This window comes from Pezoporus flaviventris, unplaced genomic scaffold (assembly GCF_033815535.1).
Source record: "Pezoporus flaviventris isolate CSIRO_AGI_PZ_B2104156 unplaced genomic scaffold, CSIRO_AGI_Pfla_v1 ptg000031l, whole genome shotgun sequence".
Classification (NCBI taxonomy): domain Eukaryota; kingdom Metazoa; phylum Chordata; class Aves; order Psittaciformes; family Psittacidae; genus Pezoporus; species Pezoporus flaviventris.
This window is the reverse complement of record NW_026892579.1, coordinates 2,379,943-2,405,603: the sequence shown is the minus strand read 5'-3', so window position 1 is coordinate 2,405,603 and position 25,661 is coordinate 2,379,943. Positions and strand designations below refer to the sequence as shown.

General features: G+C 41.4%; 1 protein-coding gene across 1 annotated transcript; it reads left to right on the top strand.

Annotated features, from left to right (window-relative positions):
- Positions 1 to 2,571: 2,571 nt before the first annotated feature.
- GJA1 (gap junction protein alpha 1) lies at positions 2,572 to 11,859 on the top strand. Its single transcript, XM_061460024.1, has 2 exons — positions 2,572 to 2,824; positions 8,792 to 11,859. The coding sequence occupies exon 2, from the start codon at positions 8,808 to 8,810 to the stop codon at positions 9,951 to 9,953; it is 1,146 nt and encodes a 381-aa protein (XP_061316008.1). The 5' UTR covers positions 2,572 to 2,824; positions 8,792 to 8,807; the 3' UTR covers positions 9,954 to 11,859.
- Positions 11,860 to 25,661: the final 13,802 nt, after the last annotated feature.

Genomic DNA, 25,661 nt, shown 5'->3' with positions numbered 1-25,661 from the left:
ATATCTCAGGTCGGACACCCCTGTGCTGTCCTGCTGAACACAGCTTCAGCTGAAGAAGAGTTGTGTGTGAAGACAATCATTCAATCTGAAAAGCTTATTTCCATTACAACGCAAATTGAGTGTGAGACTTTCTGCTAACCTTGTGAAAGGGTAGATCACTGCATCATCTGAAGCTGGGTATGTTCTGGTAATGAGCTGTGAAATGTGATCACAGACAGATTTCCAAATTCTAGAAGACATTTCTAAGGTATTTTTATCAGGACTAGTAATAATTCTTCCTAATTCTACAGAGCATCATAGTGAAGACTTGAAATACTTTCCCGTTTCATGTGGATAAAGCCATAGCAAAGCCAAGTGTTATGCTTATTATTACTGCAAAATTATTCTTCCCTTGTTACTAACATACATATTTTAGTTTTCCAAAGTGGATTTTAGGAGTCCTGGGCTTCTCACAATTACTGTTTTTTTTATTTAAGTGGAGAAATTCTTCTCAGTCCTTCTTTTAAAAACAGAGTGCTTGAAAAATTGCAAAGCCTATGTAGGAAGATACATGGAAAAATGCAAGATCAGGCAAGCAGGACCCTGTGAGCCTGCCGGCTTCGACAGGGAAGAATAGCATTGTATTCTAGCATGTTATAATTCAAGCATTTTTTTTCCTGGCATAATTCTGCTTTCATAAGAGGCAGCTTTTCCAGCACCAACACATACAGCATCCCAAATCTCCTCATTGTCTCAGCACCAGCACACATGTAGCCTCGTTGGTGGAGTTTTGTACTTCGCTCTAGAACATCCGTGTTTTATGGGGCAGCAGCAGGAGCATTACCTGTATTCTGCTCACTGTCTATACCATAGTCACAAAAGCAGTGAAACGCTACGGTTTATTATTACAATTTTTTCATTTTCAAGAAGGGCCCACAGCCTATTAAGCACAAAGCTCAATTTCTCCCTTACTATGAAGATAAAAAGCAACCTTTACACAAGACTCAGAGAACAGAAGGAAAAGGCTTCTTTCTGCTACATGGCTTGGACAACTGTAAAAACTAAAAAGCTGTCAAAACTAAGTACCAAAGGAAGGGGAGCAGACTAGGGAAACCAACCTCCATCTGTACCTGAAGTCAGAGGAATGGAAGGCGTACATACGTAGTGTACTAGCTCTTTGTCTCAAACAGGAGGCAGTGTGGTCTGCTACAAACAACTCCAGAGCAGGAACCAGTGTTCTTGTTTCCCAGCTTCAAAGCCCCCTGCTGAGTATCTTTCTACAAAGATCTTGTCTTAGTTCTCATCTCCGGAGAATTCTGGATGAAAAGCAGTAAGGGCTGTGAAAAGTAAGAAGTGATATCTAGGTTGTGTTGTGGAGTGTAACATTCATTATTTCAGGAAGAAACTGTAAAGAGGACCTTTATTTGGGAACCTCTTAATGGCCATTACTGGACTTATCCCCTCCTTTGTAGCCTTTAAAGAGCATAAAATGCTCATCCACACTACTGGGCCCAGAAATAGCCTATAACATTAATTGAAACCCAAATGAGTCAGGTAGGACCCAAAATGTAAAACTCCATTAAGAACCATCTAAACACAAACCTTCTAGAGAAGCTCTTAAGCAGTTCTACCAGGGAGCTAATACCCCGTAACATGAAAAAGTACAAGAGCAATTCCTAATGCAGTTTGGAATCCATGTGTGAAGAGCTAACACAGGCAAAGAAATACATTAATCTCTGTTCTATAGAGGAGGCATTTTTCAAGGAGTGTTTAACCAGGGACTGGTCAGAAGCAAAGCCAAACTAGTTTCATACTAATTGAATAGACTAGTTTTGGAGCACGCTTTTATTCTGCAAAATGCGCTCAAAACCTATCAGGAGCATTTCTTCTCACTATGGCAGACCGATTTTCTGGACTATGCTTTATTTTCTGAAGTTTCCTGGAAAGAGTTTCCTGGAATGTGAGATCATTTCTTCATTTCTCCCATGGGACGGCCACACGCGCAAACACACACACACAAATAATAATGAAAAAAAAGTGTGATGCATCTCCTGTAGAAACAAAACGCTGCTCCTGGTGCATATGTTCATGTGTGCACGTAAAAGAAACAGAACTAAGTAAACAAAGCTGTGTTCACAAAAAAAGCTTGAGAGGGCTTCCTCTCCTATGTGGTGGCAAAGGAGGGACTGGAGAAAGCAGCTATGCGGTCCAGCCCCAGCATCCAGGAGGCTCACGCTGGTTACCTATTAATCCCTTTCATGCATTTTCCCCTCTCCCTGTAGCGAAACTCCCGGGGCACACCAGAGAGCCAAGTTGTTTCGTCTGTCCCAGGCAAGTCCAGATGTGGATGCAATACCACCCAGGTGCCCTCAGTGGCCTCGGGGGGGGGGGGGGGGGGGGGGGGATGGGAAGTGCTGGATGGCTGCTGCCTCCTCATGTTTGTTTTGTTAGATCAGCAAGTGGGCTTCCATGCCCCAGCCCTCCCCGCTTCCCCGGGCGGGTTTTTGCTGTGCCTTCAGTTCTGTCCCTCCTCCCCCTCTTCCTCCTCCTCCTCCTCCCCACTCGCGGAGCGCCCCTCCTCCCGGGCTGCCACCCCTCCTTTTCCCCTCCTCTTGCACAGCCAGAGCCTTAAAAACTTGTTAAAAGCTCTCCCAGTGTTCCACCGTAGAAAAAACTTTTACGAGGTATCAGCGCTTTTCTCTCATTAGTGGGGAAGGATGAAAAATAGAAAGCATCAGTAGACTTTTAAAGTTTAAATAGGTCTGAGTGTCTGAACGTGCTCTTCCATTTTACTTTAACCCTCCAAAGAAGTATTCTGATCCAGTTTCACTGCTCATCAGCAAGGGTAAGTTGAAAAGTTTGCCTTTTTCATCTTCTTGTGTATCACTTTTTTCTGAAAACACTTTTTTTTTTTTTTTTAACCCCAAGCATTTTGTGTTACTGCGCTGGTGGCTGAACTTGTCTTAAAATGCACATCTGTAGAAGCGTGAGTTCTCATAAACTGCTAAGTTCAAACTTGCAGAAGTTCTCTGCTTTCTTTCGTCTTCTTTCTGCACGTTTCTTCAACTCCTGCACTTCCACAACTTCTAGCCTCGTTCCACTGAAGGAGGAACCGTGGTGAAGCTGCGGCTGCGGGGCTGAGCTGCAGACTTGTTGCTGGTGTTTGGGTGAAATCCCTCCTTTCTGCCCTTCCTTCTCTCAGGGTAAATGAACTCCTTTAAAGAGCTAAACACTGGAGGGGCACCTCAGCTGCCTCGGTGGTACCGAAGTTGCATGAGAAGTCAGCTACAGGGAGACCTTGTCCTGAGTGCACCCCATTTCTGCCCCGCACATTTTGCTTTCTTGTGGAAATCCTGATTGATGCCTACTAGTTTGCGCGGAACAAGGTTCTTAATTAGGTGCTTTGTTAAATGCTGTAGCTACTGCAGTGGTGACTGGCACGTGGTCTTCCTGATAGGTTTTCCCCTCTTCTTTTAATATAGATGTGATAAAATCCAGACGTGGGTTATGGTTTTTTAACCTGGTTTGTATATAGTTACTCTGTTTTAGCAACCTCGATGAGGGATTTTAGAGAAGGAATGTAAGATACCATGATACGCCTTACCACGCTGGCAAAGTTTGTGAAAGTCTTGGGTAGATGTAAATGCAAGTTGTCTAGGAGGAACTTGAAAGAATATCCACAGTATGTGTCATAATCCCAATATGACACATTCCCTTTATATTACCTTGAAGGTTTAAATGCCAAAATGCAGAGGAAAAAAATGCTTCATGGCATCTGTTGGCGAACTGAGGTTTTTACATTGCAAGACCTGGAGTGATTTCTTAACAGCAGTTGTTGCTTGCTGCTAGCCAGTAGTTAAAGAGCCACACGAGGAGGCAGGAAAAAGCCTTCATCTGAAAGACAGACTAAGCACAGAGTCTATCTTATCAAGCAACACGTTCTCCTCTTAGGCAAGAATACTGCGCGCTTATGTGTGTCCTCACATTTTGCCTGGAGATAACCAGCAAGCATCATGAAGTGGCGTATTTTGTCTGAGGAGTTGCTTTTGATTTTTGTATGTGAGACTTAAAGCAAAAAACCCTGGTAATGGGGACATAAATGGATTATGGACACCTTGTGCCCAACTTCTATCTGTGTGCGTGTGTATGCGCATAGGGAGCCAGTTGGAGGACTCGCGTGAAGCTTTCATCCTGCCGTTTTTAACATCTGGACGGCACACTACACTGCAGAATTTAAGCCTCAAGTCTTTGGGATGTTTACTGAAGTGTTTCCTTCAGAAACTTCAAAGCCAAACACTGGCACTGACCCATGATACCTAACAAGCATACAAATGGGAGAAGGGTGAGCAGCAGGCTGGGTTCAATGGAGGGAAGAGAAGGATTTGTTTTGCATCATAAATCTGAGCACTTACACACTCAGAAGTGCAAAACGATTCAACACTGTAACATTATCTCAGGTCTCATATTATGCAAGTCTGAAAGATTATTTCTGTTTGTCTCTGAAATGAATGTCGGTTTAGGCCAAGGATTCCTGTGGGTGTGAGGAAGGTTAGATGACATTGAGCAATCTATCTGTTTCATCAGATATGTTGCTGTCCTTCCCCCAGTCTCTGGTATCTCTTCCCCATGTTACCCACTGAATTTATCCTTAGTGGAGGCACCTGGGCTGTAGTGTATGCAACAAATGTGTTTCAGAAATCCAGGTTTCAAAATCCACTGGCAGGAGCACAAAGAGGGTCTGAAACCCACTCAGGGAATTGTTTCATCTTTGATTCAAAGCAAGCGAGGAGAGGGATGAATCTGGGCAGTAACACACAAGGTAGACCTGATCTGTACAACTAGAGAATATCTAAAAAAGTCCTTACAGTTGCTTTTGCAACTACACCTTAGAATTAAATTAGGTGTAGAGGGTACAAGACGGGAGAGGCAAAGGCTATGGGTAGATAGATCCACTAGCAGCTGACTACCAGCAATACTAGCAGACAGCGGAAAAAACCACACAGTTGTGACACTTTAAATCCCAGTTACTGCAACCATTTAGCACATAATCTTTGTCCAGGGGATGAAAGGGACTGACGTTCATCCGCAGACCTACACGAGCTACACCTTTCCAGGGGAATGTCTGGAAGACATTCACTGACACTTGTAATGTTTCAGAAAACTAGTCTTCACTGTTCCAACCCATCCAAGCCCCATCAGTTGTACATCTCAGCTGCTTTCTCTGCACTGCTGGTTGCTTTGGGGAAATACGCAAGCTGATTGATGTTCAAGGTCCAGAATCTTCTCTTTTGTTGGTTATTTGTGTGTGTGTGAGCGTTCATAAAAAGGGAGGAAAAGTTGGAAAACCAAAACTTTGGCCTGTTTCCCAACTGCTTCAGCTGCACAATTCCATTTTAGATCCCACTCTAACCCTTACCTCTCTTCCATCAGCTAGCATGTGAGCTTTTATCACTGTAGTCAGACCTGGGCATGTTACCACAGCACTGAGTTTGCATTATTCTTCTTGGAAAATATGAACCAGATGACATGATGAATACTGTCCATAAAAAATAGTTCTAGAATTTCTTAATTGTGGCTTACAAATCAAATTTCTTCTGTATGTGGTCATCCAAAACCCATGCAGATGAATGCTGTCATATCTCCTGCTGCTCTATGGCTTTTTCCCGTCTTTACCCACACACAGTAGGACCTGGAAGAAATTCATCTTTCAGAGAGTTTACTAGGCCAGCATTGGTCTGTTTCAGAAAAAGGTTATAATGCTGTAAAGTAATAGACAGTAAGAGCTTATGAAATACACATATTCATCATGAGCTGTGTCCTTAAATTCCTGAAGTACTGAAATCAATTGATCAGGTCAACCTCTGTCCTTCTGGGGACTCATTTAAGGTGTTTGGAAGTTTTAAAAGAAGTCCAGAATGCTGAAGAACTATTTGTATAGGTTATCTACCATCCATTTCAAACTATTTACAAAGCTAGAATACTTAAATAACTGTTTGATACAAACCCTCTTTTTATACACAGTAAACCGATACTGTAATCAGTTAATAAAAATGGTCTTTCAGTGCCCTGAAAGTAAACAAGTTAGAGCCGATGAATGAATTTTCTCTACAACAAAACAGAGTACTGTGTTTCATAAAGCAATAGAATCCACTTAAGCAAAGGAATAATATATTTGTGCCACCACGAGGCTATCTGATTAACAGCACAATGTTTTGAATTGATGAGGGGTTTTTATCACTGGCAAAGGCCAGCATGTAACTGATCTCTTTAAAAAAAGTTGCTTTTCAAAGCTATGTATGAGTAATTCAAGCATGGAATGTTTCCTCCTGGAGTTTATATTGCCAGAGGATATAAATGAAACTTAGCAATTTTGCATGCTGAAGCAAATTAAAAAAAATAGGTAGTAAATTCTCAAAATATTGCAGGTGTGGGGTTAAGTAGGTCAAAAGTGAAGTAAATCATGTTGCATTAATGGACCAGAGTGGAGTGTAATTAAAAAACAAACCACACGTAACAGCCTAGAAATAACACGTCCTCTGTTTTCTTAATCAAACTTACAATCTGAAATAACATTTAGACAGTAAAAAAATATGTTGAGTCTGAGAAAAGTCTGTTAATGCAGTAGTTTCGAATCATCACAGACCTAACTAATTAAATCAAGAAGCTGTTACTTGGAAAAAGGCTCCTTCTGTCCAATTCCACGACATGGAGCAAATAGCTTCCCTTTAAAACACACTTCACATGATGTATAGTTACAGGCTGTTCTCTGTTTTAACAATCCCAGCCTAAGGAGGAACCTGGTCACATTTCACTCCAGCCTTTCCGGAGACCTCCGCGCTCGTGCGCCTGACTCCTTCTCCGCCACCAGATCCCATAAAGACACACTCGCCTTTCCTGGGGAGAATGAAAGCTGGGATGGCCGAAGGGATGTGTCAGATACAAACACGCTGCCTACTTCTCCCAGCAGCAGCAGCAGCGGCTTACAGATTTAAGTCTGGAGGAGGCCTGACCCTTTGATGGGGCTTCATTCATGTGAAGAGCTAGTTGCTTGGGGAAGGGTCTGGAGGCAAGGTCTGTAGGTAAACTTCAGAACAAGGTGACTAATCTGACCGAGGAAATGTCCCTGGGGTATTTTACAGGGGTTAAAGATAATTGTCATCTCTGAGCTGTAAGAGTGAGCGCTTTAAACACTTGTCTCCCATTACTCTCCCAGACTCTTTCCGATGGCAGGAACGGTGTGTTTTTATTTGGCATCTATTGTTATGCTTGAGCTTGCCAGACTTACAATCATGTGTTTCCAGTGACTCACTGCTTCTTGAAAGCAGATCTCCTTGGTGTTAAAATTTCCTATTTTATGAATTATCCAGAAAGGGCTTTTTTCTATAAATGACCTTCACTAGGGAATATATCCATGATGCGATGGGGAGGAAATCATTTGGACAATATCAGAACTATTAATACCAGGAAGGGATTACTCAGTATGCACGGAACAAATACCTATACCCAGCAGCGTGTACTTTAAAAGGAAAACTTGTGATTTTTTTTTAAGTGCCCAATTTCACATATGTGATCATGTGGGGTAAGTTAAAACATACGTTTTTAATGCAGTTAAGATTACCTTTCTCCAGTTGATAAAAATCCTATATTGAATTTTGGTTTTCCTATGAAGCTAGAACATAAAGTAAACAATTCCTTTTCTGTCATCCTGTGTATTGCTAGATATCCCCAAGAAGCTGCCTGTGTCCCAGAAATTCGCACTTTAAAACTCAAGTGGAGAGAGACAATTTAAACTTGCAGTGTTCCACACTTGGAATGCAAACTGCATGCCAGGAGTTGCTTTAAAAACAGAAAGAGCTCATTTACCTTTTTTCTTGCTAAGTCTTTTTTCCTTTCAAAACAAAGTGAAGGAATTTAAATACAAAAAGATGCAAATGCAAAGCTGAAACTGATGAATCAAGCAAGCCACAGATAAACAGGAAACCAGTTCCTCCAATTTAGTAACATGAGCCTAGCTGCACTTTGTGTATTTACTGGTTTTGTTTCATAAAACTGTAGGTAAAGTATGCTAACTGTGATCTCTGTGCTGCAAATACCAATGTATAAACTGTGCGTAGATACCAAGGGATTTTTTCTGAAATTCAGTATACTATAAACTTGGCATCATTAGGAGCTATACTCTTAACTGTATTACACACAAGATATGCAAGAGCTCAGTTTCATGTTGCTGTAGGAAATACAGTACACTTCTTGCAAGGATAAAATTTTAGGTACCCAACCCTGGCATTAACTTGGTATAACCTTTTGTATCTAGGTTATATGATGGTTAGCTTTCTTACTCTTTTTTAAAGAGTGAACATAAAAACTACTGTGAGTGATGCACACCGAAAGAGACAAATCTTTCATGTGTTCTTAGAATTTTCAGGCTGTTCCACTCTGCGCTTACACACCCTGCTTCACCAGTGTGTCACAGCTGTTTTCTACCTGAGGCAGGTATATATCATGGAACTGAGGCTGCCACCAAGGAAGCTGAAGCTTGTCAGGGTCTTCTTGAAAACAGGAGTGAAGTTAGAAACTTCTGTTTTTCATTGTGCTCTGAGACATTATGTGTTACTTTCTCTTTTTCAGTTTCCCTGACTTTCCATTCCACCTGCAGACTAACTAAAACTGTGGTTGCTCTTCAGATCACGTAAAACACATGAATTAAAACCAAGCTGACATCACTGCTCTGTTAGCATTGGTCTGTGATTCAGTGTATCAAAGGTATTAAAGCTCTGTCTTAACTATCCCTTTTTTTTTGTGTGTCCTTCTTTAGCCAGCATCCTGTGAAGATGGGTGATTGGAGCGCCTTGGGAAAACTTCTTGATAAGGTTCAAGCCTATTCTACTGCAGGAGGGAAAGTGTGGCTGTCTGTCCTCTTTATTTTCCGAATCTTGCTCTTGGGGACAGCAGTTGAATCTGCTTGGGGAGATGAACAGTCTGCTTTCCGGTGCAACACTCAACAGCCTGGTTGTGAGAACGTCTGCTATGACAAGTCGTTCCCCATCTCCCATGTACGCTTCTGGGTTCTGCAGATCATATTTGTGTCTGTACCTACACTTTTGTACCTGGCACATGTGTTCTATGTAATGAGGAAAGAAGAGAAGCTGAACAAACGAGAAGAAGAGCTCAAGGTGGTCCAAAATGACGGTGTGAATGTGGATATGCACCTCAAGCAAATAGAAATTAAGAAATTCAAGTATGGAATCGAAGAGCATGGCAAAGTGAAGATGCGTGGGGGACTGCTCCGTACTTACATCATCAGCATCCTGTTTAAATCTGTCTTCGAGGTGGCTTTCTTGCTGATTCAATGGTACATTTATGGGTTTAGCCTGAATGCCATCTACACCTGTGAGCGAGATCCATGCCCGCACAGAGTGGACTGTTTCCTGTCCCGTCCAACTGAGAAAACCATCTTCATCCTCTTCATGCTGGTTGTGTCCTTGGTGTCTCTTGCTCTGAACATCATTGAGCTTTTCTACGTATTCTTCAAGGGTGTAAAGGATCGTGTGAAAGGGAAAAATGACCCCTACTCCCACAGCGGTGCCATAAGCCCCTCCAAGGACTGTGGCTCCCCCAAATATGCGTACTACAATGGCTGCTCCTCCCCGACCGCCCCCTTGTCTCCCATGTCTCCTCCAGGGTACAAGCTCGTGACCGGAGACAGGAATAATTCCTCCTGTCGTAACTACAACAAGCAAGCCAGCGAGCAAAACTGGGCCAACTACAGCGCGGAGCAGAACAGAATGGGGCAGGCTGGCAGCACCATCTCCAACTCACATGCCCAGCCCTTCGACTTCTCTGATGAGCACCAGAACACTAAAAAATTGGCGTCGGGGCACGAGCTGCAGCCCCTCACCATTGTGGACCAGAGGCCTCCCAGCAGAGCCAGCAGCCGAGCCAGCAGCAGGCCTCGGCCCGATGACCTGGAGATCTAGGCTTCTAGCTGCAGTACTTGCTCAACTATGAAACGACATGCATTGGAAGATGCAGTCAGTGCTGATCTTGTTCCAGTGGAGGTGGTACTTAACAGTCTCAAGCAGAGGATTTTAACAACCATAAAAGCAAACAAACAAGCGAACAAACTTTTAAAATACTTGCTGTTTTTTGGGGGGAATGTAGGGTTGGTGTGGGGTGGTACAGTACACATTGGTATTTAATGTAGCTGGTTTAAAGAATTTAAATACTAAAAAGAAGAAAAAAAAATAAGAAAAAGGTAGTCAGTACTAAGGTAGGGGGGTGTTTTTTCTAGAAAGGCTGTAAATATCTGAGTGTATGTGTATGTGTGTACTATCATGTTTGTTTCTAAAGAATCTTCTGTAATACTAAAACCCAATAATAACTGAACTCACGTTTGTCAGGGTGAAGTGCTGCCTGAAGATGAAAACATTTTTCTTATTCAACAAGCAAAAAAGTCCAGGATTGCCTCTGATCATTTCCCTGTCAAGAACATTCCATTCTTGGAAAGTTGCACTTTGAAGGTAAACTTCCCAACATGGTCCTCCAGGTTGTCAAAAGGCTCCTGTTTGGACAATCTACAGCCTCTAAATCATTCAACTCAAATTTTAGATATGGCCCACCAAGAAATGCTTTGGTCACCTGCTTTTCCAGCTCTTCATGCAGGTAGATTTTGTGCATAACCGGGATGGCTCCACATTAGTAGAACCAGCAGCCACACTCTTTTGCCCACAGCGATACTTGTGTCCTGCTGCTCACATAAAGTCTAATTAGTATCATATAAAGCCCAGTTTGCTGCCACTTGCAGATTTAAGCATTAAGACAGGCAAGCAACTGGCTTTCATGAATTTTGTCACACCCTCATGTATGTTAAGGGTGTACATATGTGTGTGGATGTGGAGGTAAAGATACACATGAAACACCCTCGGAAGCATTCATTGGGAAATAAACGCACAGAGATTATTTGCAGTTGACACTTTCTCATGGGTATTGTGAAGATGTGGGCCACTATGGTGTTTACATGCTCTTGATTCCTTCAATGCAAGTCAAGCACATGTCGTATTTTTTTTAATTTTATAGAATATTTTCCACATATCCTAAATGGATGGTTTTGTAAAAAATAAAATCAAAAGGGCCTAATCCTGGATGTCTTGCTCTGGAAAATATTTTGAATCAGTGGGAGTTTTGCTGAACAAATGCTACAGGATCAAGCCCAGGATGTAGCGAACAATGTTCTTACTGGCATGAATGATTTTCTTTTGTAGAACTTAGGGGTGGAAAAGACCCATTAGGTCATCTAGCCAATCTCCCTGATAGGTAATAATGATGCTTGAATGATAGAAGATGTAGTACTGTAAGCAAGCTTTAGTCTTTTATGTGAGAAACTTAGAAGAAATGCTTTGTGCTGGATTAATAATAAAATATGCCTACATGACTTTTGCAGCAACTGGTATTTTTCTTGTTCTGAATATTCACATTCACTGAACTGTAATGTCCACTCTGAGTTTGACAGGTCTTTCTAGATGGCTCTAGCAACTTTAGTGTTTACACTTAGATTTTGTTTGAAATGCAAGTGAAGTTGAAAGGATTTTTAAAGAGTACAATTCTAGCTAATTTATTTGAAATACATGCTAAGGAAATCTACCAGTTTCTTCAAATGCATAGCCTCTTAGCTGAACACAGGTTGACCAAGGAAATACACAGCTTGGTTTCATTTTGCAGCAACACAGATAAATTGTTTCATTTAATGGATTGTATTAATTTGTTTGACATTCCATGTTAAACTACTGTTGTGTTCAACTTCATTGCATGTATGCAGCCATACTCCATTGGATCATGTTGTCTGGAGAACATTAGTCAATAAAGTTTTAATTTAGTATAAATATATTTTCTAATTGTCTTTTACTGTTTTATACGGACATATATCTTTTGTTTCAGTCTTACAGTTCCAAACTCGTTCCTCCCCTCTTTGTTTTTCCCCAGTTGCACTGCATTTCAGCAGTATTCTTTATTTAATCCATCTGGATTTACTTTGAACTGAAATTTTGCAGGACCAGATTCAGATACTCTCACAACACTGGAAGACCAAGCACTGTTTGTGCTATGCCACTTCTGAACGAAGTCATACTCAGCATGAACTATTGCAATTAAAATCTTGCCATGAGCCTCAGAAAATATATATTTGCAAACTATTATTAAAAAGGTAGTAGTAAGATACTATCGCATATTTTTTAAAGCAATTTTTATATATGACCGATATTCAACCTTATGAAATCATTGCCTCTAGTTTACATTTCCCCATGTAATCAGATTTTTTGACTGACAGTTTCAATTTCTGGAATGAAATCCTCATTCCTTCAGAGTCAATGGGAGAAAGGTACTGATTTTAATAAGGCTGGGATTTCACATGGTGTTTACTGCTTCACCATTTAGGTCCCTTTCCCTAATGAAGACATAAAGTGCTTGGTTTTCCAGCATTTAACTGTAAAGGGAAGATAGCTCAAACTCTTTATTTGAAAAATCAAAATGCAATGGTCATGCAGTTATCATACAGCTTTCTGTTTTCAAATTTGCTTGCCATTCTAGGTCCAAATTCTTCCTCCCTCCTACTAGTAAACAAGGGGGAAAATAAGCAGGACAGTGGTAGTGGACTTGCAGCTCTAAAAGATATTACACAAGAACCAGCACAAGGAATGACTCCTCCAAGTAGTCCTTAAATAATAACAATGAGTCATACTTCAGCTGGCTTGTCCTAGTTCATCTGTATAAAGGGAAGGGCATTCCAAGCATTTTGTGAGGATCATGCCCTTGGAAAGGTGGATACAGAAACATCCAGGGAAGGTCTCACCCTGAGACAAAATCTGGTGTCTCCTAGACAGGCTGATTGTCAGGTATGTTCCACGTTAAGGACTCAGTTCCTTGAGGCATCTTGGACAACTGATACAAATTAGTGCTTCAGTGCCAAGGCGCTCTGAGTGATCTTTTGTGGGTAATGCATGTTTGTGCGTGTGTAGGGTAAAGACATTCCACAGGCCGTTTCTCCCACCCAGATTTATATGGAGTGCATTCATTACACACTCCAGAATCATCAGAGTGACACATTTTGTGTGCCATTTATCCAATGCTTTATATGCTTTCTCCCAGTGCATATCTGCAGCAGCAGTTGCATTGTCTGCAGCTGACAAAAAATACCGTATGGTATAATGCTAGTGCATGCTTCCCAACGTCTGTAGAATATGTTAGATACGGAATTCAAACTGGAAAAGTTGTTTTAAAAATACACATCTCTGAAGGTAATTGGAACAAAAGCAGGATTACAAGCAAAGCAGCAAGAAAAAAACTAATTCAAAACCTGTCAAGTATTTAAACTTCATGTTGGTGTTTCTTGTATTTTAAGAAAGGGAAATTCATCCTAAGACCCCCACCCTGCCCCAGTAATTTGAAATGTTTGTAAAGATTAAAGACGGACAAATTACAGACAGACAGCCTAAAATCCATATGCAGGTCATGCAATTTCAAGATGTTTTAAATACAGTAAGGTTATTTCCTAAGTTAGAAATGAAATTTTCATATTTAAAGTGGAAACTGCAGTAATAGCTTGAGAACTGGAACTTTGTGACAGTGAACCTGTCACACACCCTGAAATGGGTCAGTTTTAAATTATGTACTCATCTCACTGTTCCAGAACCATGGCTGGCTGTGGTGCTGCTGTGCTACATAGAATCACCAACTCGACTGCCCATTGCCACCGTGCTGGTGTTTCCCTTGGAATTTCTCTGCAGCATGGTATTGATTCAAGAAAAAAAATAGTAGTGATGTAAGGGGTAGAGTTTTGCAACTCAAATCTGGGAATCGATCCAGATCTGAAGGTACCTTGACCTTGGTAATGTGGACTTCTGGATATGTCAGATCAAAACCTCCTTCAGATTTGATGGAGGCTGTTTCTACCCCACTGGGTCAGGGCTACGTTTAATTTCTTGTAATTCCTCTATGATTACCACTGCTCCCTTTTCCAGAATTTAAACAAAATAGGGCAGAAAATAGGTTTTACCTTACTCCTGTAAAACGTTTTCTCTCTATTTACTGCTAATCCAAACCTGGCAGGACTGAGCCTTCTCATGAGCTCACGCAGTGCCCCGATACACAATAGTTTTTTAATGCAGTGCATTATATAAATAGTCAGATTGACCATCATCTCCTTAAAGACGTCTTCCTTTCCTTCTGCTATTCACTCCATCCATTTGCATTTGCATTACATCTGCCAGAGGACTCTGACAACTGAGGTGGGGCACATGGCCCTTGAGGATTTCTCTGGCAAAAAAAAAGCAGTCCTCTGATGGGATGGAGCTGCTGAAGCTACTCCTACACTACTTTCATTTCTACTGCCAACATAGACAATAAGGTCAGAGGCATAAGTCATGCCTGAGAAATCCCTACCTAGACGTATTCTCTGGCTCAGTCCCTTGAAACTCTTTGATGGCCCTCCATTTTACTCTGATTTATTCTAACATAATAGCTCCAGAAACACAGGGCTGCAAGATCAGCTCTACAAAGGGATGACTGCCTTTCCCTGACTTAAACCATGTGCTTTTGACTGTGCCTAAGGACATATTCACACCCAGACTCTGTGAGTCCTGGAAAGTGTGTCAGATGTAAATTACATGATGCTAGCACATTGCTAGAGCGAAACAGGAAGAGTTTATTGGTTCCTGTATTATTTTAAAGGTATTTTGATCAACACACACAAAAAAAAGGAATGTACTAAACTTGTCTTAAATACTTCATAACATACAGCACTACCAGGAGACAGTGCATGTATTCATGGAAGCATTATCTATGGATGCTATGTGCAGAAGCAGTTTAAATAGATACAGCTGCTCTGTAAGCCCAACTGCCTCCAAAATGGCTCCCCTCACTCTTTTCTCATGGTAGCTGAAGTGCTGCATCCAGTTTACTGGCTTGCTGGAATTTGCAATGCAAAGGCACTTTGGGCAAAGACAGACATGTTTTTACAGTGATTGTTTTACATTAACTCCTTTTAAGTGCTGAAGAAGCACAGTGCTAGAAGCTAAAGGCAGAGTCTGGGATAGGCTGTACTGGGTTAGTAATACACAGTTGAGGGTGTCAGCTGGTCAAAAGTAATGACTTTCTGGTGACTGTGGACTCTCTTGTCACTTAAAAAGACTGGGTCTCTGCTACTATGTTGAGGAAATGTGCCTAAGAAATGAGACATCTGATCTTAGACCAGTATAAAAGGGAAAATGTTCAGACATTTAAATTGCTCTTTGAAACAAACCTAGACCTCAATTGCATACTTCCCATTAGAACTGAGAGAAAATGCTCACATGAGTTCCAGGGTTTCAGTCATTTAAATCAATGTAAAAGTTCCTCTCAATTTCAGACATAAACAGATTGGATCCAGAAAGATATATCATGACATCGAATTTTCATTGATGTAACTGCAAATGGAAAGCTTCTGGGTATCAGCTACTCTTGAATGGTGACCATTTGAATATGTGAATCATACTATTTGCTCACAACTTTCTTTTTACCTCTTTAACTCAGTGCAGAGGCAAGTTTATAGGAAGTAATCTAAAAGATTTTTACAAACAGATGTGAGCTCTTTAATGTAATGCATTTATGTGATGTCCATATCAAATTTACACAGGACTGGATAAGGGAGTGTAGGGTACACTATAACATGCATCTAACTGCTGGATTGGGCAGCTAAGGAGTGAAATCTTCACTTTTCTCCTCCTTATCTTTATTAGAAAGGTTTTTATATCCCAAACACCTGAGGTTTTTTGTTGTTTTGGTTTTTTTTTCCTAATGCTGCTGAATGTGCCTCTGTTTTCAGTAGTTTTTCTGTGAGCTTTGCTTGGGTAGTAGTCTTTGCACCCTCTTCTTACCTCTTCCTTTTCCTGTCTATAATATATGCTCTGTAGTTGAAACCATAAGCAGCCCAAATATGTAAAGAAATACAATGACAATCGATAGCAAAACGGTGCAATCATGGAATATGCATTAGTTCTCTTCTGCACGTCTACAACTGAGTAAGAAAAAAAAAGCATGGAAAATAGCTTAAGGGATTAGAAAAGCCTCTGGGTACTTTAGCATCTTAAAACCACCGGTCCTTGCTGAAACAGGCTTTTTCCGCCCCAGCTTCTGCTGAGTCATAGAGTTTGCTGCTTTTGAAGGTTGAAGTAGCTTGGCTCAAAATTGAAGTTGTTCTGGAAAAGTTCAAGCCTTCACTAATGACCGTATTTGCATGCTATGCTCAGTGGTATTTACATATAATAGGACACTCTCCACAGGGAGGCCTCTTCAAAACACAGGCTCTGCTTACACTTTGAATTTCCTTATTCAAAGGGGAATATTCAGAATTATCTATGCATCATTACTTCAAAGTGTTTCACTGAGAGTACTCTGCCATATATTTGGGAGACTCATCATAGTTGTTTGAAAGCTGAATATATAGCCAACTGTAAGATTGTCACCTCGGTTGTGTGTGTGGAGGGAAAGAAATATTACTCAGGCAAGAATGCTACCTGGTGTGACCTGGTGTGCTTCTGTTGAAGACAAGGAGTTTCTGTTGAGTGACTTGAGATGAAAACCCTGCTCTGAGCTTAGTACCTTCTTTCATTCAAGGTCCTATAGTTTTATTTCAGGAGTGTGCAGAGGATCCAACCATGAATCCATGGGCCTTGTGTAACTTGCTGAGGTCTAAGGCAATCTCTGACGAATTTGTTCTGCCTCATTTTGGTTGTTGGTACCCCCCAGCTCTGTGGACTTTGGGCTGACTGTAGCATTCAGTCATTCAGCAGTAGGGTGGATGTTCAGTTAGTGCTATCAAAGTATGTAAGTAGACAAAGTGTATTGTTTTCTGTAAGATTTCCTGTAGAACCAAGGCAGAATAGTCAATTGCTATTCCTTGTCCTAAAAAGTAAGGGTGTGAAAGGATTTCTGCATGGATGACCGTGAAAACTGTAGAAATTAATCCCTCTTGCATTCTAGCTGTGGCTTCTGTTGGGAGCCGTAACATCCTCTTAATCTTCTCCACTTCTCCCATGCAGCCATCTTCTCCCACTGCCCACTTCTTTTCTGCGTATCACTTATGAAATAGGTGTTTAATGTTTTGTACTGAAAAAGCTTCCTGTAGTGATTATTTTTCCCTTGTGTCATGTTGTAAGAAGCACTCAAATATCTTGGAATATGCTGCTTCATTAAATATTTATAAATTAGTAAGATGGTGTTTCTCCTACTTCACTCAGAATGAGTGAATTAATTCTGTTTCCTTGAGAATGAATCTTAGAGGTGTTAAGTACTATAAGTTTTGGCTGAGAGCTTAGTAATTTTCTATCTCACCTCATGAGAGTCCACATTTACTTCAATCACTTACTTTTTCTTAGTATTTTATAATTAAGGAGACAGCAAAGGAACTCGGAATGCTAGCTATCTACCTTAACCAGATGCAGTGAAAGTTCGAGGAGGTGGAACTTGTCCAAATCTTCCTCCCACCTGAGTCCCAAAGGGACTTAAAGCTAGGCTTCCACTAATGATTATGTATGCTATATAAACAATAATACCTGGAGTTGCATTGATACGGCACTTTTCATCTTCAAAGTACTTTGAAAACCCTATGTAATTAGTGTGCTGTGAAGTCATCTCTTATGATACTGCATGAACTCCAGTACTGCCCACTGTGGGAGCCAAAAGGAGAATCTGAACTGCCACACCGATTATACATATAACCTGCATTATCACTACCAAATGAAATTGAAAATGCTGAACAAGGTTGTTTTAGAACTTCATGCAGGAGGAGGATCCACAACTATCAGGAAGCCAGTCTCCCTAAGATAAGGAAACAGGAATGTTTTCTTTGCTGGTAATCTACTACTTCAGATCTCTAAACACATTTTACCTTGAACTGTGTCTCACTCAAGCTGGCAACAGATCACAGGTAGATTATCTCATTACATAGAGTCTTCATTTGCATGAGACTAGAATTCATCCAGCTTTTTCCTTTTTTTTTTTAATTAAAAATCTGCAATTTGGTGAAATCAAAAGGGGTTTAGACATGATAAATATAACATTAAATAGGTTTCTACAGGTTTTAGTGAGACTCTAGGGGAGCAACTTATCTGGAGTGCAGCATCGGCAATTGACAATCCAACCAATCACAATTTAAAGGCTATAGTACTGTCCATGTATTTCCAACATGCTTACAAGAGGTCCTTGTGAATGTTCAGGAGCTTGGTCTTTAAACCAGCTTGTCATTTGCTGGAGATTGTCATCCCAGCGTAAGTTTGCAAACAGCCTTTTCAAAACTACAACATTGAGAAAACTGAAAAGAGCAGTAGGCAGTAGTGGCCTATTCAACCTGGTGAATATAAAAATGAAGAGGAACAGAACATTTTGGATAAATAAAACTTGGAGTTTCTTGGAGTGAACTTTAATAATGTCTGTCTTCACCAGAATTGTACTCTGACTCACATGTTATTTTCTCAGCAGAAAGGCTAATGTGCTTCATTTGCTTTTTTCCAAATACATTCCCCTTATAGAGATTTAATAGGACAAATGGATACCCTTCTAAACTATAGTATATATTAATGGTCATTTAAAGAATAATCTTGAGACTAGATTTAAAAGACTGTGATCAGACAGAAGCAGCTTCCTATGTAGTTAATAGACACATTCATCCACATGCCTTGATTTTTGTTCCATTTTAAGATCAGTGGGTTTTTTTAACAAATGTTGTTCTTCCCTGTTATATTTAAATATCATACAAAACCATAAACATAACCATATGTCAGAATGAGGTTTTTACCAGTGAGTGGTGGTTTGGACTTAGTCTCTTTGCTTTTATTGCTGTTGCTTATTCCATTTGCTTTAGGTAAAATATATTCTCTCTACTTTTTATATTGAGCATATTTTTAGCTACTCCTGGACTACTTAAGAAGAAATCAGCACATGCCCTCAAGGCTATGAGAGGTACCTCCCAAATCTTCCTTTTTTCTTTCCCATGGTACATTAGGAGAGCTTCATCAGAATGGTCACAACGATCAGGTATCTGCCAATAAGAAACTGTATTGGAAAAGCAGCAAAGCAAGAAAAGGGCTGGGGAAGAGCAGCGAGATGAATCATTTGGGCAGTCCTTCCATATTTCAAGCAACCACAGCTGTTTCAGTCCTCTAGCAAGATAAGTTAGCCTTCCACGCCAGCTATTTCTACAGTGGTGGAGCTGCAGGTCTCAGAGCGGGAGGAAGGAAAGGGAGTGACTAGGAACAGCCACATGAGAGGTGGTGTAGGAAAAAAGTTAGCAACCAGGAAACGGATGTTTGAAAAGAAATAGTTGTGCTACAGTAGCTGTTCTGTGATCTTCCCATATGCAACAATAAAGGAACTTTGAATTTGAGATTACAGTGTGAAAGGTGTTGGAGGTGGGAAAGTTGGAGATTAAGAGTCTCCAGGAGCTCCTGGAGTTCCTTTGGGCTTTACAGGGCACTCTTTTGAAACATGCGATGAACAAGTATTTCAGCAGATAAATGTGGTTTGCTTCACAGTTCTACCTAGCAGTGTACAGGTGTATTGAGGCGTGCTGTCCAATTCAAGGGTAGGAAGCGGAAACTTATTAAGGATATGAAGAGCAAACTTACACTCCCTTTTTTTTTGTTTAATACATTCAGACTGCTCATTTTCAAAACCATTTTACAGCTATGTTTTCCTACTGTCACTCCTGTTGGCCCCCTGTTTGGCCCTACTCTGTTATTTATCTGTTGTTGCTTCCTTTTTTCCCCTCCACTCAGTGGTAAGGTATACCCTGTGTGTCTGAGCATGGTACAGCTATCCAGCGGAAAAGCCAGCCCTAGGACTGGGGGCAATATTTCCACCTCCTAGCGACGCTGTGGCTGACTCAGTGTGTCCCAAGAGAAGGTGATGTTACTGGCTGGGGCTGGGTGCCGCAGCAGTGTGGCTGTCACACCCTGCCTGCCGCGCTGAGTCACCCGAGGCAGAGGCTGAGGATGCTGCGGCTCAGAGATGGGCAATCACACGGAACAGTACAGCAGACCTGCCAGGCATCCTCTTCCATGCTGCTCATTCTCTTAGTCTTTACTTAGTCTCTGGGATCCCATCTGTGCTCTGTGACGTCTCACCTTGTTTTCCATTGCTCTGGGCAAGCTTTTCAAACTGTGAGCTTTTCAGGCATTCCTTGTCAAGTGTAAATAGGCCATTTGCAGCAGAATGCAAATTGGGTAATTGATCTATTAATGGTTAGATGTATAGGGAAAAGGAGGAAGATGCATTTTGCAGGCTTTTAGAACCAAAGTGTCAGAGAACTGATTCTTTTGGCACCTGCATATTCTTGGGACCTTTGATAAATTTACAGTTGAATGAGGGAAAGTCTTGGGTACATTTCTCTAGGCAACGTTCATCAGGAATGTACATAGTTCTCATAGATTTTTTTTGTTCCTTTATTCAGTCCTGAAAAACTTAAAACCAACATACATTTTCTGAAGTCCTTAGTGAAATTTCTCAGGGTGACCTGATGTCACCCACAACCCTTAAAATCTGAACTGGGCCTTGTCTGAGCCAATAGCAGTGTCCACAGGTCACTGGGAGAAGACTTGGGAAATTTCCAGTTTGTGACTAAATGATCTTGAGTGCTAGATTTCCTTCCTGAAAAATGCTGATTATACTCCCTTTCCTTGACTGCCTTACATATGGAAGTTGTAAGGCCTGGGGACAAGGAGATGACTAGTGTTATGCAGAACTAGGCTTAACTGAAGCATAAGGAGAGCTTAACTTTGGAGAAGGGATAAAGTTGCTGCTCTGGACTGCCTACCTGGTCCTCACACAGGAAGATCTGGCCTGATGATCAGTCAGTTCCTGCAGAGATTTCATGTGTAAATCGGTATTCTAAAGCAAGTTCTAACCAGTAATAATTTAAACCAAATCTCACTGTAACCTAGTAGCTCAGAAGCAGATACATGAATTGGTTTGTTCTCTGTGCAGTGCAGGTGGAATAGGCAGCTGAGCACCTTGTTGGCCATCCCTACAGACAGCACCATCGTTTGTCTGTCAGAAATGTATAGACAAATTCAACTACCAAATACCCCTGGTACACTTGAGTATAATTGGTCAGAAAATTTTCTGTTTTCCATAGGCATCTAATTTTGCATGAGCAAAATGGAAAGTAGAATTCCGTGGAATTCCAACTGAAAATGGTAGTGAAAAAGGGAGTGTGCTCTTTTGGAAAAGCTACCCCAGGTCTTTGTGGCATCTGCTGTCCAGAATAAGCACTCATGGCTGAATTCCAGGGTACTTTAAAGCTCCCATAATACACCATGGCCAGCACTCTTGTCTGTTCCTATGGTGTATCCTGGAAAATCCAAAATATGTTGCACCAGAGGGAATATTCTTTTCCATTCATGAACATTCACAAGTACTCAAAACCCAACCTGACCTTGGAACTGGATATGTAAAATGTCTTGCAAGTTTTTTTCATTAAATGCCCTGATTAATTTATGTGTTCTAATCAAGAATGATAACAGTGTCATGTTTAAGGCTGGTGACTGAAGATAAGCAGAAAGGGGTACAAGGTGAAACAATTTGAGACAGCAGCTCTGCCGTCTGCATTTATGCCATCTTTCGCTTACTGAGGTTTTACTGCGTCAAAGACAAACAAAACTCAGTATCAAAAGCTACAAACAAACAAGCAAACAAAAGTGATATCCTGTCTAATATTGCTACATTTTTGAACAGCTGCTTCACAGGTGGCAAGATAATTGCACATGGTGGTTTTCATGCTGGGTGCCAGGCTCGCCACAGGTAGCTCGATGAGGATCTTGTGTCCCCATGGAGAATCTGATTGAAGGGAAAACAGGTGGCTGAATTGCAAGAAAAAAGGAAACTGGTCTAACTTCTGCTGAGAACTCCTGTGGCAGGGTGGGGAGATGCAGTGGTGATGCTTACGTGCCTGAAACCTCGCCAGCGTTGGCCGTCTGGTTGCTCCTGCACTTGATGAATCGGCTCTCAGAATACCTCCTGTACATACCTTTTCTTGATGCTTTGGGTGAATGCTACCTCAGTCTATTTTTAACAGCTACACTTTCCATGATTAGATTTTAATGCTATTTATTTATTTAAACTGAACCAAACAATTCCACATAAGCTGAACATTCCAGTGGGCATCATGCTTGGCCACGCAGAGGAGTCTAAATCTAGTTCAAATTACATTCCTTGAATGGTAGAAAAAGCTGGGTCATGTGCCGAAGCTTGGTGAGGAATAACAGAGTCATTCTTTCATAGATTGCAAAAACTTTATTATGGAAAGACAAACAGGTTAAAGGTCTCTCAATGACTGCACTGTCTATACATAGCAATTACCCCTCGCTTACCCCCCCTCCTGCTCCTAGTTGAAGGTGTAGTGCTTTACAGTCTTATCGTCTGCCAAAATGGAGCCAGGTACTCTGTATGTTAGCTGAAGTTAAAGAGAATGAAAAGCCTGGGATAATTAGACTCAGTGTCTCAGTTATGTCCTTGCAGACATCAGGGAGTGCAAGGTTTTTAGCTCCCTCCCTCCTGCATAGGTAGCAAAGGCAGGTGTGAAAATTAGGGGTCTTTCAAAAATATCTTTTCCCAGACAAAAAGAGCATCTCCCCACATCTGTGGCATCTCTGTTTCCAAGGCTTTGTGCTAGAATGACAAGGCTTCCTGGTAGGAAGAGTGAATACACTTACTATTTGCATCCATGTTAATAAAATAAATCAGTTGTGTTAAAATTAGCAGTGGGCAAACTGTTTTAGTTAAAACAAGAATTGTCCTGGATTGGTGCCAATCCTCAAACTAAATTCAAGCCAATTTTATTTTTAAGTTTTAAAAGTAATAAAAAGTAATAAGCATGCAATATATATATAGACATACACACAGGGAGTAGCTCAGGGATTAGAAAAAGATGTATTTCGCATCTGGAGCCCTGGTTTTGCACATGCATATGCATGCAAGTAACTTTACTCACGTGAACTATCCCCTGGTGCCATGCATATTTCCTGTCTAATCAGGCAGCAATATATACAAAAGGCTTTAATGCATAAGGGTGCTCTAACCTGCAGAACATCACTGCTTGATGCATCAAGTGAAGAAAGCCGACACTTGTTAATAGGACAAAGCTGGCACCAATTAAACCACGTCCAGCTTATTGACTTCACTTGCTGGAAGCAGAGTCATCCCCAAGCGTTGTGTTAGGGAGTACAGCCAGCCCTGCCTACAGCAGGATGTGGCTTCCAAATACCATGTGTTGCATATAATCTATTGCGTAAACTGATGGGGGGAAGGGATGAGGCTGTGATGCTGTGGCCTCAGAGAGGAAGATCGATTGGGTGTATGTGGGGAGCACGGGGTTTATTTTGAGGAAGGGGGGGGAAGGGTGGGTTGTCCATGTACATTATTTCACACATCATAAACTTCATTTCTCAGGGATTTTATTTTACCAGTCCAGAAACAGATCACTCCCATGTGAGGTTTCACAGCACCAAACTGTGAACATAAGGGTTGGTGTTTTTGTTTGGAATTTTTGTTTTCATCTTCTGCTGCTTCAGGGTGGGTGCGTGTCTGTGCTTCTGCAATTGTATGCATGTACAACAGTCGTGTGAGGGTGTGAGAATGCCTAAGTTTAGCCTGTCTGCCTAAACTTTAATGAAAAAGTTTCACTGCTTCTGCAGCTGTGACCTGGCCTATAGAGAGTGACGTATGGTGCCAACCAGCACTCCTGCATGATTTCTCTTCCTAGAAACAGGTCAGCAAGGGCATTGCCCAGTTCATACCGTGGCCTCTCAGGAAAATATACTTAACTTCCTCTTTACAGGTCCAGGAACCCTTTGCTACAATTGCTGTATTCTATTTCCACCAAACTATTGGCTTTCCACAGCTCTTGCTTAGGTGTATCTTCTAGAGTGGAAATGTGGCTTTATAACCACTGTCTTTCAAATTAATCATGAACATCCTTCACATGTTCCTTTTCTTATAGGTAACACTTTGGCTCTGTATCTAAGAGTGGATGAACAATGGAGCCTGCTAGAAATAGCACCTAAATATACAGTTCTAACTGTTGGATTTGTATAATAAATATCTTGAATGTACCGACACACACAAAAACTTTTTCTGACTGCAAGGGAACGCTGAGTGAACTGCTTGAGGCTCCTGCGAGTACTAGCAAATCAGCATGGTTCCAACTATACAGGAGTGAGGACATTCAGTGATGAGCTCCCAGTGGTAAAAGAACAGGAACCTCTAGTTCTGCTCTGAATCTGGTTGATGTCTTGATATCTTGTGAATTAAATCCTAGTGTATCAAGTTGCCAGATTACTCTAAACATATTATCTCCATCTGTACACTTAAACCAGTCAACACTATGAAGCAGCTTCTTGAGCAGCTCTCACTCTGCTTTATTATGTACCATCTATGTTGAACATAAGACTTTTTTTGTGCAAAAAGTAATGAAACACAGTAAAACTGCAAGAGACCAAGTTGTAAAATGAAATTAAAATACTGCCTGAGGACCTCCCTGGAACAAGCTGAGTTGCAAACACTTCAAATTCATATTAATTGGGCCATATGGTCCACTATTTAAGCAAAGGCATGTATTTTGTTTGGCCAGAGTATTCAGGAGAGACTTTAGGAAAGCCTTCATGGCCCTGATGAAATCTGTGATCAGCTGATGGAAATGTTTACCTCACAATAAACATGAAAGTCTGCCCTGCACAGAAATGACACACAGGAGTTCATCACTGTGCAGCTTTGTAAAATCAGCTGCAATTCCTGTATGTGTTTTGTTGCTCCCAAGTATCTTGGAAAAGACTAAGACAGACTTCTGAGACATTGCCCAGAAGAAAGGATGGTACAGGATTTATCACTCCTGAGGCAAGCATGCAGAGGAAAAAGGCTTCCAGAAGCCTTCAGGCCACTGACTCTCATGCCAGTGATGGCCTCTGCACAAGGCAAGCTGTCGTATTGCAGCCCCTGCACAAGTTCGCTGCATCATCCCCCATCTCCCTGTTTCGTGGACCATGGGACCCTCGGTGACAGTGGCAGTGGAACAGTGTGAGCTGCACTTCTCTTTGGTCTTGTGCAACAAAGATCAGAAAAGATCAGTGAGAAAGACCACCTGCACCAGCCCAGGCAGCAAATAGAATCGTAGGATCAACTATGCTTGGAAAAGACCTTTAAGATCAAGTCCAACCAATATTCCAGCACTGACAAGACCCCCGCTAAATCATGTCACTAAGGACTTCATCTACACAGTTCTTGAACAGTTCCAAGGACAGTGATTCCACCACTTCCTTGGGTAGCCTGTTCTAATACCTGAATATCCAGCCTAAACCTCCCCTGCCGCGGCTTGAGGCAGTTACCTCTTGCCTCACTTGTTACTTGGGAAAAGAGAACAGCCACCTTCTTGCTCGATCCTCCTTTAAGGTAGTTGTAGAGAGTCATAAGTTCTCCCCAAGTTTTATGTCCAGACTGAGCAATGCAGCAGTGTTGTAGGTCCAAACTGAGCAATGCAGCATGGAAGCTAGGATCTGCCTGTGAATGAAGGCAGATCAGGGAGTAGCAAGGGGAAGGCTGTTACATATTAACCCCATGAGCTGCACTCATGCACCAGTCATACTGTTAACCTGAGGGAGATAGTCTTC